General features: G+C 38.3%; 1 protein-coding gene across 8 annotated transcripts in view; it reads left to right on the plus strand.

Moving 5' to 3' along the window:
* Positions 1–2,191: 2,191 nt before the first annotated feature.
* The window catches only part of smoc1 (SPARC related modular calcium binding 1), a 38,617-nt gene continuing 28,345 nt past the window's right edge, over positions 2,192–12,463 (plus strand). For all 8 annotated transcript variants that reach the window (XM_030786926.1, XM_030786928.1, XM_030786930.1 and 5 more), the window contains exon 1: positions 2,192–2,548. In XM_030786926.1, coding sequence (XP_030642786.1) covers positions 2,447–2,548 — 102 coding nt within the window. In that variant the 5' untranslated portion in view covers positions 2,192–2,446. The remainder of the gene's footprint in view (positions 2,549–12,463) is intronic.

Below are 12,463 nucleotides of genomic sequence, written 5' to 3' on the forward strand. Positions count from 1 at the left end.
ATATGGTTTTGTTCATGTGGGAGCATTTTTCTCACTTTTAATAATAAGTTTTGTTTCACAGCAACAACATTAAAAGGTAAAGTGTAAAATGCTTTTGAAAGTGTTTGCAGAATAAGTGCAAAAGCTGTTGGTGGAAATGTGTGTCGTTAAAATATCTCTACAATTAAGGAAAGCATGAGGTATCTCTGAAACCCTGTGAGAAGTGCTATGCCGAAAATCATTCCCTTCATCTGGGTAAACCACAATAAACGTTGGTCCAGATGTCTAATTACACAAGCTGCAAATGGGTTTAACAGCAGTGAATATAGCCTAATAGAGAATACACACGATAAGTGGTATAAAGTGGAGCTGTCATGCTTCCATTAAACATCAACATAATGTAAATAACAAAAAAAGTGGTGTTGGGGTGGTGGAGGGGTGGGGTGCGTGGTCCTTTTTTGGTGTATTTGTTCTGATTAAATGAATATAATGTGGACAGCCTTTCGATAAATGAGCCCAAATCGGTAGGGTTCCCGCTGGCTTGGGCTAACTGGTTCTGTCTACAGACACCTGCTAATTTTCTGTCGGCAGTGTTTGCTGTAAACAGAAAGTGGATAGCTATTGAGGATCTGTCGAAAGGACCGCCACAGTAATTGGGCAGCACAATCCTTTTCTGTGTGTTCTTTTATTTCCATGTTCGTTCTCTTTTGAAAAGCGGCCGTTTCAAGTCCAGCCAAGTGACAACAGCAGTCTGTGTTGGGCAACACAGAGGTTTTTTCACACCCCAGAGAGCCCTGCGTCTTTGTTTGGTGTGCAAGGGACATAGTTAAGAGAACAGGGGAGGGAAAAAATGAATACAAGACATAACGTGATCTCGTTAACATTCCATTAGACATTCCTGTTCCCCTATCCATGTGCCACCCCTCCACCCACCCGTCCAGACCCTTTCCCCCTTACTCAGAATAACTTCACACAATCCTGGCCAGGAGTGGACCAGCTGGCACAGTGTTAAGGAGTGCAGGACCTGCCAATGCCTGTAGGGAGACAGACTCAGGGCCAGGCCAAAGTGCATCTCCCTTCTCCCAGGCTTCACTGATAGCAGATAACAACACTCTATGAGTGCAACACGCACTCCACACGGTTTACGCTGGAGAATTATCATACTAATGCAATTTAAGTAGACTTCCTCTATTATGTTATTTCTCTCAGGCTCCATCCAACGAACATTTCTTCCCCAACTTTCTTTGCTCTGTCTTTAAAAAAAAAAAGCCCTCTGTGAAAAAAGGCACAACAGAAATCATTATTGTTGACCTTAATTGTGCCAATACAAATCTCTCAATAGCTCTAATTACAAGCCTGGACAATGAGGCACTCTAAAAGCCTCTGCACTGTCATGGGCAACAATTAAATAATATCAAAGCAAACAAAGAGTGGTGAGAGGGTAGGGGAGCGGTCACACACTCAGATAAAGGCAAATCAGACGGCCCCTTTCAGCTCCCTAAGGTCCGATAGTGTGTGTGTGTGTGTGTGTGTGTGTGTGTGTGTGTGTGTGTGTGTGTGTGTGTGTGTGTGTTTGAAGGGGTTAGAACAGGACACCTGCACAGACTCCTCAGCCCTTCCTCTCTCTCTCTCTCTCTCTCTCTCTCTCTCTCTCACACACACACAGACACACACACACACACATACACAAAACCCACAGTGGCCTCCTGATGAGCTTGTGACAGCTCCTGAATTTGACTTCAGAATTGTGTTACTGTGATAGGGCAAAAAGTCAAGTCAGTATGGTAACAGGTTATTCCTGTTTTATGAAGTGTATTATTTTAATCTCTATGGAGGATAGAATGATGCAACTACCCTCACTTTATTCCTATTGTGCACAAATAGACACGCACCACATCGTGAATTATCAGTTAAATACAGCAGAAAACAATTCTGATAACAATTACAGTTACTTTCATGAGACGTAACATAGGACGTAAGACCGAAGTATTGCGATTAAAAAATCACTCCGAGAAGGCAGAGTTAGCTGCATCACTCCCTCATATCTCAAAAACTGGTACACATTTTAGGAGGGGATATTTTTTTTCTGTGTAGGTCCTCCTACCTGCCATTGGGTTTTCACAATGTCAATCACAATTACTATTCCCACCTCCTCTCTTTTAAATGTGTCCCAATGGTTACTGAATTATTCAACCAGTCGGTATCGTAAGGACGGCATGCCCCCACACATTGGATAAAGTCCGTTACTATGGTGATCATCAGTTTGTAAGAGCCTGTTCTCCCTCTTGGCACTATGTGAATATTCATCATTAAAGTTTAGATAAGAAGATAAACTCACAAAGGACGAATTCTGGAGAGGGGGACAAACTTTTGGATTCCCCCCACACACACACTTTTGGACCCTTGTCTTAAAAATATCTCACCCGCTAATTTTACTTTATCCGACCGCTCAGTTTTTTAGGCAAGTATGTTTTCCATCAAGTTCTACCTTCCTGTTCTTTTATATTCTTCTGCGCTGCTGCTGCTCTGTCCGCCCCGGCTCTCCGCACAGAAATCGAACGGTCAACGGGTAAGTAAGCCAACCGCACAATTATAGTTTATGTTTAAGCCCTTCTGAAATTCTGTACAGTTTATTAACATGCTCTTTCTCTGTGTATAATGGTGAATTTTAAGTCAACAGGACAAAACTAAGTGTTTATCAAACTTTAATATGCGCAGGTAAATTCAGGCTGCTGCGTCACTAGCAGTTGTCAATACCTGGCGCAAGACGTGGGTTGCTTAAATCACATCGTGCAGTGTTATCACGCTGATAATTCCTCAGGAAAAAGTATGGCTATATAAGCATTCTGTCTTGGACAGCGAGTATATTTGTCGAGAAGACTTACTGATGGATGGAGTTCTCTCGTTTTTATAAGGTTCTGTTGGAAGCTTTATCGGAAATCATGCTGATTCCAAACCCAAAGCTCAGTGACTCACCGAGAGACTGACTAACATGACTGTTAAATCCCGTATGCTTAAACTACTCTTTTAAAATCAAAATTAGAATTTAATCTTAACTATTTTACCCTGCTATAGGCTACACTTCATATGTTATTGTGTCTTGACTGGTAATTTTGAGATGACAATAAACCATATTACGCGAATAGACTTTGTAACTTCTTGTATTTTTTAGTGACAGAATGAATGAGTTGAGTTTTCTGTCTGGATACAGCGACTATTGTCCTCTGATGGATTTGTCAGGGAGAACTGAGTGCACTCATTGGCCTTTGTCATAGATGCCTTTGCTCCAGTCCATGCACCCCTCTGTGTAGCCATAAAGGGAAGAGCCATTGCTTTTTCATGGGCTGCATTTGCGAAGTTTTCAAAGACAACCCTGTAGATTTTTTTTTCCTTTTTCCTGAACTGGTTTTGTTGCAGATAGTCAGCATGTTGAACATAGTCAAAAGCATATGGATGTATTCAACAGTGCAGCAATATTCATTTCATTTGCATTTTCTGAGCACTGATTGTATAGGGTGAAAGTTAATGTTTGGTTTTTAGCATTGTCAGAGTCCCTCTCTCTCTCTCTCTCTCTCTCTTTCTCTCTCTCTCTCTTTCTCTCTCACACACACAGACACAGACACACACACACACACACACACACACACACAGAGTCCTGTCTCTCTTTCTCAGTGTCTCCCTCCTTCTCTGTCCTCTGTTTCTCCTCGCTAAGATTTTATCCTCCTGTGTCTGAATGGATGATATGACACTAGTCAGACAAAACTCCAAACTTGCCTTAGTTAGAGCATTTTTTCCATCTTAGAAAAGGAAAGAAAGAAACCTCAAGCACCTGACAGAAAAAAAGACCAAAAAAAAGACCAAAAAAAAAAAAAAAAAAATCTCTGGCTAAGTCTCTGTCCTTTCAGAAAATGCCCTTTTAACAGCCCATGGAGAAATGGAGAGAGAGCATTACAGCTGAGAGAGTGGTGTGGGAGAGAAGGGGGATTGGTGGAAGCCACAGAGGGACTGTCATATTTGTGGTCTGAGGGGGTGGTGAGTCGTGAGTCAGAAAAAGGGAGATGACTCTGTGATGCACACACATTAAATCTATTACAGAAATGCACAATATGTGAGCGTGTTTGAGAGTCAGCAGGGTTGTTTTTTGTTTTTTTTAAGTGCAAAGGAAAGCTGTGAAGTCTTGTGTGAGTCTTGTCTCAGTTGTATTTTTTGGGTAGTGTTAATAGCCTTATGGGAAATATTTGTCTTCTCTGAATGGAAAAAGAATTTTGTCCTGAGAAAAGATTCATGTGCAGACATATAATCATATATGATTGAATATATATTTATGCTGTTAACTGATGTGTTACAGCAAGGTCATCATCTGCATTGGGGCTATAAGAGCGCTATATCTTTATCTTTGCAAGAATCTCATTGTCAAAGTTTCAGGTCCTTCAAATGACAGAGAGATAGTAGTAAATCATTAACCTCAGCTGTGGAGGGACTCTTCAGTTTAGTTTAGTATTCAACTTCATCCCTGTTCTTCTTTACATTTCCTTTTGAAAGTGTACAGTCAAATCACATTTGACAACAAATCAATCAACCTTCGACTGAATTTTGTTTAGACAGATGCTGTGTTTACAGCAGTGTGGCACCTGTCATTGTATACTTGTGTACTGTATGAATAATGACTATTGGAATGTATGAAGTAATAATAGAGTAGAAAGAAAGAGAGGGAGACAGGGAGAGAGAGAGAGAGAGAGAGAGGGGGGGGGGGGGGGGTAAAGTGTTGACAACCCAAAACACATCCACTCCCATGCACACTGGACATGCCTGGACCAAAATCCCAGTGTAATCTTTACAGAGGGTCAAAAGAGTAATTATGTTTTCTTTTTTTTAATGTTTCTGTTAAATTGTAAAATCAAAAATGTTCCTCTCCCCTGAGCCTCATTAGCAGTAACACATTGCTCTCAAAATGATGGCATATGAATGGAAAGCTTTTTGAAAAGTAGCCTCTGCCGTGTTGGAAGGTGTACTTCAGCCAAAAATGAGATTCAGAGCAGTATTTCTTTGTACAGAGCAACATATGATTGTGTGAAAAGCCTTTTCTGACAGCAAGAGACTTCAAACTTTTTGCTTTGCACCTAAATAAATGTACAACACTTTCAAGTTTTCTTATTCTTTTTTTAGAGCGCAAAAATCTGGACCTTTCACTACTTTCAAAATCCTCTCCGTCAGTGGTCAGACTAGTTTGAAGGCCACATGAAAGAAAAAAAAAGAACTTTCTCATTTATTGATTCTTTTTTCACAACTAGACAAACATGACCCTTGAGTATTTGTAGTGCTTGTTTGCCAGTGAAGTAAAAACAGCTGGCGGGGAGAGTCAAGACTAAATCTCTAAACATCGAGTCGTGTCATATTTTGTATTTGATTATATTGGTTTATTGTGTTCCTAATGATTTTTTGTGAGGAAAGAGTCCGTATGCTGGATAATGCTATATTCTTCATTTCTTTGCTACAGTTGCTGTAATTTAGAATCTTTGAGTCATATTCTCTGTGGGAGAGTCACTTGAGTCCACATATTCTGGCTCTGGAAGTAAGTGTAGTTACAAATGTGTAATTTAAAAAGTAAATGACTGGAGAGTATCACAGAATTGAATCATGCATTTTCAAAACTGCAGATAAAGTTTTATGATTGAACCACACAATAGTGAATTCTGGAATAACAAGTAGAGAGCTTTGTAATGTATTAGAGAAAAGGAAGGATTTGTGATTTACAGAGAAACATGGGGATAGTGTGCCCAACCATAACATGTGTTCACTGCTCTATAACCTTTAGAAATATTAGTCAACCTCAGCTTAGGCATCCAGCTGTACAATGAATAACATTTTTTTTTTTTTTAATGTCATACAGTATTGCCATTGGCAAAGATGAAAGCATCTGAAAAATCCATCAAAGGAACATCCTGAAGCTGCCAACATATGAATTTTGACACGGACTTAGCATCATTTGTTCTATGTTTTGTGGAAGCAGTCCGGGATGTTCTTCCTCATGGAGAGGAAACTCAGAACATCTTTCTTTGTTGGTTTGAATTTCATAATGAAATTGTAAGGTCTTGATATACAAGTCATACAATTATAACAGTTTCATATTTTAGTTTTTGCCATTGGAAAGTCTATTTGGTTCTATTTCAGCTCAGCAAGAGATTAGCATTATCAGATATAATAAAGAATACTTAGCAAAGAAATTTCATAAATGATTTTCCAAATATTTTTTGATGAGGGTGTTCATTCTTTCCTCCCGTAACATTAGTGACTACACCTTTTTTCTATAAGGGTCTTTACTAAGTCTTCAGTAATGTCAGTGACTATACCTTTTTTCTATAAGGGTCTTTACTAAGTCTTCAGTAATGTCAGTGACTATGCCTTTTTTCTATAAGGGTCTTTACAAAGTCTTCAGTAATGTCAGTGACTATACCTTTTTTCTATAAGGGTCTTTACTAAGTCTTCAGTAATGTCCTTGACTATACCTTTTTTCTATAAGGGTCTTTACTAAGTCTCAGCACCTCTACATTAAGTCTGACAAGTGAACATAAATGAGAGAATTCAAATATTCAGTTGATACTACAAGACCTGTCAGCATACAAAAAAGTGTATTATATTGTGCTGGCATTGTTGTATGGATTAGTTGGTTACAAGGCTTTTAATGTGATGTTTGGCTCAGTTTCTCCTTAAACCATATCAGTAGTTATTTCCTGTCTTTTGAAGTGTTTATTTAGTGGAATGTGAACCCTTTCAGTTTAACAAAGAGTTCTGTAATCCCTCTAAATTTGTCTCTTTGAAGACTCTTTGAACAATTATAAAGTTTTACTTACTCTAAGTAGGGATTTGTTCCCCTGTCACATCAGTTTTTTTTCCTGGGGGGTCATTTTTAATATTTCAAAAATAAGTCGGAAATAGAATAAAAAAAATTACCTTTTATGAAATTATTTCACTTGGAGGGGCTTTGCAGAATTGCTGTAATGAGACACAACCCTTGGGACAAAAGAACTGTTTAAACATGACTGCCCTATCACTTTCAGTTTGCTCTCTGACTTTAATATTCAACTTCAAGTTTCACAGTTATGAATTAAACATCTTTCCAAGAATATGTGATTAAAAACCTTTGGGACTGGGCACTAAGCCACCTCAAACTGGTCTGAATGGAAGAATCCTGGTGTTGAGCAAATTTGTTATTATAATTAATCTAAAATATGACCTGTCAATTGGAACTCAGCAGTGAAGCAGTTCAGAGATATCTTACATATCTTAATCCTAAAGCACTTGAGAGAATTACATGCATACACTGAATTATACTGATATATACACTGATATCTGTCAATGCTGGGTATACATCATAATTTATGTTTTGAAAGAAAAACCTTAATGAAAATTAGAATTAGTTAACAAATGCCAGAAATGTATGTTTGTTTGTGGGAGATGAAGAGAGATGAAAGGCCTACAGCATACCTGGGTGAACGCATCACGTATGTTCCATTAAGAGAAATCACGGACAAACAAAGCATATGTCTGAGCATAAGGCTGCATTCTCACTCCATCAACCATCAGAGCCCATTCTGTACAGCACCGCAGCACAAGCCCCGCATTAATGGGCCACATCACACCCAAGCTGCAGGTGTGAAATTAGAGAGAGAGAGAGAGAGAGAGAGAGAGAGTGTCTTTGATAGAGAATGAGAGAGAGAGAGGGAGAGAATGTGCGGTTTGTGTGGGCTGGCTGCCTTATAGGCTCTCAGCTTGATAGAGAGAGTGAGACAGAGAGAGTTTTGGATAAGGGACGGTTTGTTTGACACAGAAAATGTGCTTTGGGTCAGAGCTAAGGCATTTGGCTGATATGGCACAATCTAAAAAGTAACATACTGTAGATTAAAGGAACACTACCAAGTGTGTCATTACAACATTGTATAAGCTCTCTCTTTCTGAGTGCTCGCTCCTGTGCTCTATTGGGTAAATCAGTGTACAAATACTCTTTAATAGTTTACTTATTGGTAGTAGTTCACAAAGCAAGTTCAATGTTTTTATATAAAAAAGCTTAAAAAGCATTACCCAGGTACTTTTAAGAAGGAGGTGTGGATAAAAAAGTTGCCTCCCAAACTCTGAAGTGATCCTTTGCAATACACACACACACACACACACACACACACACACACACACACACACACACACACAAATACCAAATACACAAATACCAAATACACTTACAGTCATACACATACATGTAAAAAACTGGTCGAGTGTTTTTTAATTTGCCGTGATTTCTCCAGGACAAATGTCTCTTGTTGTCAACTGCAGGTCTTTTAATCAGTAAAAGGTTCACCCCTCTGAATCAAGGCTGCTGTCATCCAGATCAGTATCATAGTCTGTGATTCCCTCTCTCAATGCAGATTTTTCTGATGGTCACAAGCAGTGCATTTTCATAATCAGGGGGTTTGACTGAAGACTGTTTAGCACATAGGGCTCACTCACAGAGTGCACACAAAACACTCTGCATGCAGCGGACCAAATGTGCGCAAATCAAAACAGCAGTAATATTTCACCTGAACCCAGAATGTGTAATGCACTATAAGCCATTCGTAACACATAAATCTTAAAAAGCAGTAATTCAATGGTGTAGTGTTAAGTCATAAAAGTAATTCTATAATGGTGTATTGATAAGGAAAGTGGAGCAATACCCAGAGGTCTATGGGTTTGAACTTCACTGCTGATGTGCCTCTGGGCAAAACGCTTAACATTGAGATTACCCCAGTGGTCCTTAAACTTCCTGTAGTACTTCTACGGTGCTCTGAATTAGACTTTTGGTCAAATGTGTAGATGAGAACAATCATGTGCTAACTCTGAAAATTGACAACTTTATATAAGAGCATAACATGTTATTGTGTTATTATAAAACATTATCTCATGACTTTAAGTCAGTGCTCTATATTTTCAAACTAGAGGTGGAATTGTGCCCGAACTTTTTCGTCTATTTTTTAAGCAGTGTCTTAAAACTTTTAATTTCCAGCATTAGCAGGGTGGTCATGATTAAAGTATTTCCTTCTTAATCATCAGATTATTCCTGCTCATTCACATTTCCATCTTTTTGATCCAATCGGCTTGTTCCTGTTCCTATTTTTTTTTTTTCTTCTGTGGTGTGACAATATCTGGGATGCACATTGTGAAAAGACTTTTCTTTCGTCGTCAGAAAGGGGCACAAGAGGAAACTTTCATAAAGCAGATTTCCGCCCGATTCGGAAATACTGTGGCTAATACTCCCGGAATGGATTATGCGCTTTGTGCTTTTATGATTTCCCTGAACTAAATGAGATTTAATTGGATGTAACTGAATACGACTATGTTCGTGATTGTAGTACATTGTGACCAGAGAGTGCTGAGAATACCATTCCCCTCTCACCACAGTTCACACCTCATGTTTGAAATGTTGCCCACAGACTCATTTGTTTGCCAGGTCAGAATGCACTACAACCTAATTTTAGAGCAGCTTTGAAAATATAAATTACAGGTTGCTTTCAAAGACAAAGCTCATTACATTTTAAAAGAAGCGAGGGGAGTCAGGATTTTTTTTTAAGCATTCCTTTGTATTTTTCTCGCTAGTTTATGATGCCGTTCAGTTAAGAGTGTTAATTGAAACAGCGTGAGGGATGGTTTTTGGTTTATGGATTTCCTAAACCAGAAGGCTAATTGTTGAACAAAAGTAATTAAATGGACCCGTTAAAGTCTCATACTGTATGCAATTAGTTGTGGCAAAAATGTGTTAACTCAATGCTTAATTTTTCTTCTGGTGAGGTTTGTTTGTCCTCTTTGTTTTCTTTTCAAATAATTCCTTGCCTGATGAGGTTAACCATTTTCTTTTTTGAGTGTTTCCAGTCGGCCTTAAATTGCTCATCATGGGAAAGCCAATCATGGGGCCACTTTTTTGCCTGCATTACTGTTTGTTGTTCTGTCCAAAGGTAATGAGGGCTTCACACGTTAGAAAACAAGCTGTCCAAGCACTCTCTGGTACACACGCTCACACACATACACACACACGGAAAGAGGGAGAGAGAGAGAGCCTCACATCTTTTAATATTACCCAGAGAAGAGGAGAGCAAGATGCAGTCCAGCTTTGCCATATCTAGGTTATAATCCTGGTCTGCTCTGAGAAATCTCTACTAATTGTGTTCTTGCCAGTACTCTGAATTTTAAATCAGGTTTATTTTTTGGCTTACTGTTTTGATGAGTCTACATGTTTGTGCACATTATATTATTTGTACATGTAAATACTAATGAATAATTGTATCAAAGGTGCGGTAAACATACCATAAGCAATTCAACCTCATGCAAAAAAAACTACAAAGTTGTTTTTCTAGTTCTTGTAGAGAGGTCCAAATGAATGATCCTTATCCAACATGTATAAAATCAATTGCAAAGGGTTCTTTATGAGTTTAGAGTCCCTATTACACCCTCAAACCCTCTGAAGTGGTTTTGGACTCTTTCTAAAGGAACAGGTTTTAATACCTCTTGGGATGGTTTTGTTTTCAGTCCACAGCATTTTCAGATGGACATTAAAACAATTCTGAATGTCTAATTTCTTTTAAAGTCAAAATGAAAGATTACAATCAGATGAAACTTTGCCAGTGAGAATAGAAGGGGGAAAAAAAAGATAGTTTTCCATTACTTGTTGCACAAAAAGGTTGTATTTCAAATGTTCTGAGGTGTTGCACAGATGCGAAAATAATAAAATCTGTCACAATTATACCTATACTACTTCATATATAAATGAAGTGACAAAAATACAAAAATATCTGACAAAACAGTCTTGCCAGCAGTTATGCTAGTTTGTAAGACTAGACCCCCTCTGCTGCTTCCCATCCGCTGCTATGTCAGAGAAAGCTTGTGGGTGTGCCAGGCAACGTCTGTGAACTTAATGTAACTTGACTGATGTCTTCTGAGTTTCTTCAGTTTTTCCACTCTGTTTTGGAGAAGCAACTTACCTCAGTAAATAAGCAGTGTTGGTTTCCATGTTACGACAGACTACACTGTGTATGAGAGATTTAAGAACTTTTACTGTTGCAATAATAAGTAGATGTAATTAATTCAAATGTGTACATTTACACTTTGAATCTGGATTGGATCGTTTTCACATCAGAGTTCTTACCTAAAAGTTCATTTTGTAAGCATTATTATTCCTTCCTTAACTTCCCTCTTCCTTCCTTGCAGATCTTTCTGGTCAGAGAGAGCATTGCTGATGTCAGTGTTATCCACACTCTTAAAAGAAAGTGTTTGGAAACCAAAGAATTCGTGACTAAGTTGTACACAAATCCCTTCCTTTCAGTGAAAAAGGATCTTTGACGAGAATCATTAGTACAGGTGTCATTCAAATTGGCCAGGTGGCTGTGATGTTCGTTTTAGTACAGAGCTAAACAAAAGCAGAAAAAGCTATAGCATACACCCCAAATTTATGCTGTGAAGTATTTCCAAGTAATCTTAGATATCATCAGCATCTCAGCTGACTCTTGTTTTCAACAGTACAGGTGGTTGGTGGATTTGAAAGACCTGAAAGAGAGCAGGGGCAAAGGTTATTTTCTTTTCCTCAGTTTCCCTTTTAATTACATGTATGTGGTATTGTGTTGCTGCTGTTGTTTATGTTTTTGCTGTCATTAGAGATGGTATTGCAAATTGTATTAGCATGTAGTGTGCGTGTGTTCATTCAAGTATAGCAACGCAAGTTCATTTCTACAGGTTAGAATATATTCATACCATTTTTTTTTAATGAGGGCCTATTTCTAATCAGGGTTTTCATATATAGTGTTATTGAGAACTTTGGGGGATAAGTTCATCACAATACATGTTCCCTGTTTATTAGCAGGTTCCAAGTGCTCTATACACTAAATATTCAGTGGTTATTATACCCCCAAAACTTCATCTTTAATTGAAGGTTCATAGTATATCTGTTGGTTTGCTGGTTGGATATGGCTCCATGATACGCTGATATTAGGCATTGATAACCAATGTTTCTGCCAGTAAATTGATAAAAGAGATTATAATATCCATAAAACTGTTTCCTGGGTTTAAACCTGGTGGAATGATGTAGACTTTTGTAATTTTCATCCGTGTGGTACAGTTACATAGCTGAATGGACAGAAAAAATCAACATCTGTTAACCTGTACTAAAGGGCTTATTAGACTGTCTAGGTATATTAAATCCCAGCCTCCTCTCTCTCTCTCTCTCTCACAGACAAATGGAGTTGCTCTCACCCTGTGGACTAGAGGTTCACTGTGTTCTAAATCACCTTTTAAAACAGTTTGTTTTGGATGCAGCATTTATAGGTGTACTTAGATCTTGCAGTTTTTTTGCCAAAGCACACCTCTAACTAAGCTTTCAATTTACTTCAGTAATGTCTCTAAAAATGTCTTCTTTTTCAACCAAGACCTGGAAGAAGGTATAAAAATTCAAAGTAAAAAATATCAGCTG

Source organism: Chanos chanos, chromosome 10, assembly GCF_902362185.1.
Source record: "Chanos chanos chromosome 10, fChaCha1.1, whole genome shotgun sequence".
Classification (NCBI taxonomy): Eukaryota; Metazoa; Chordata; class Actinopteri; order Gonorynchiformes; family Chanidae; genus Chanos; species Chanos chanos.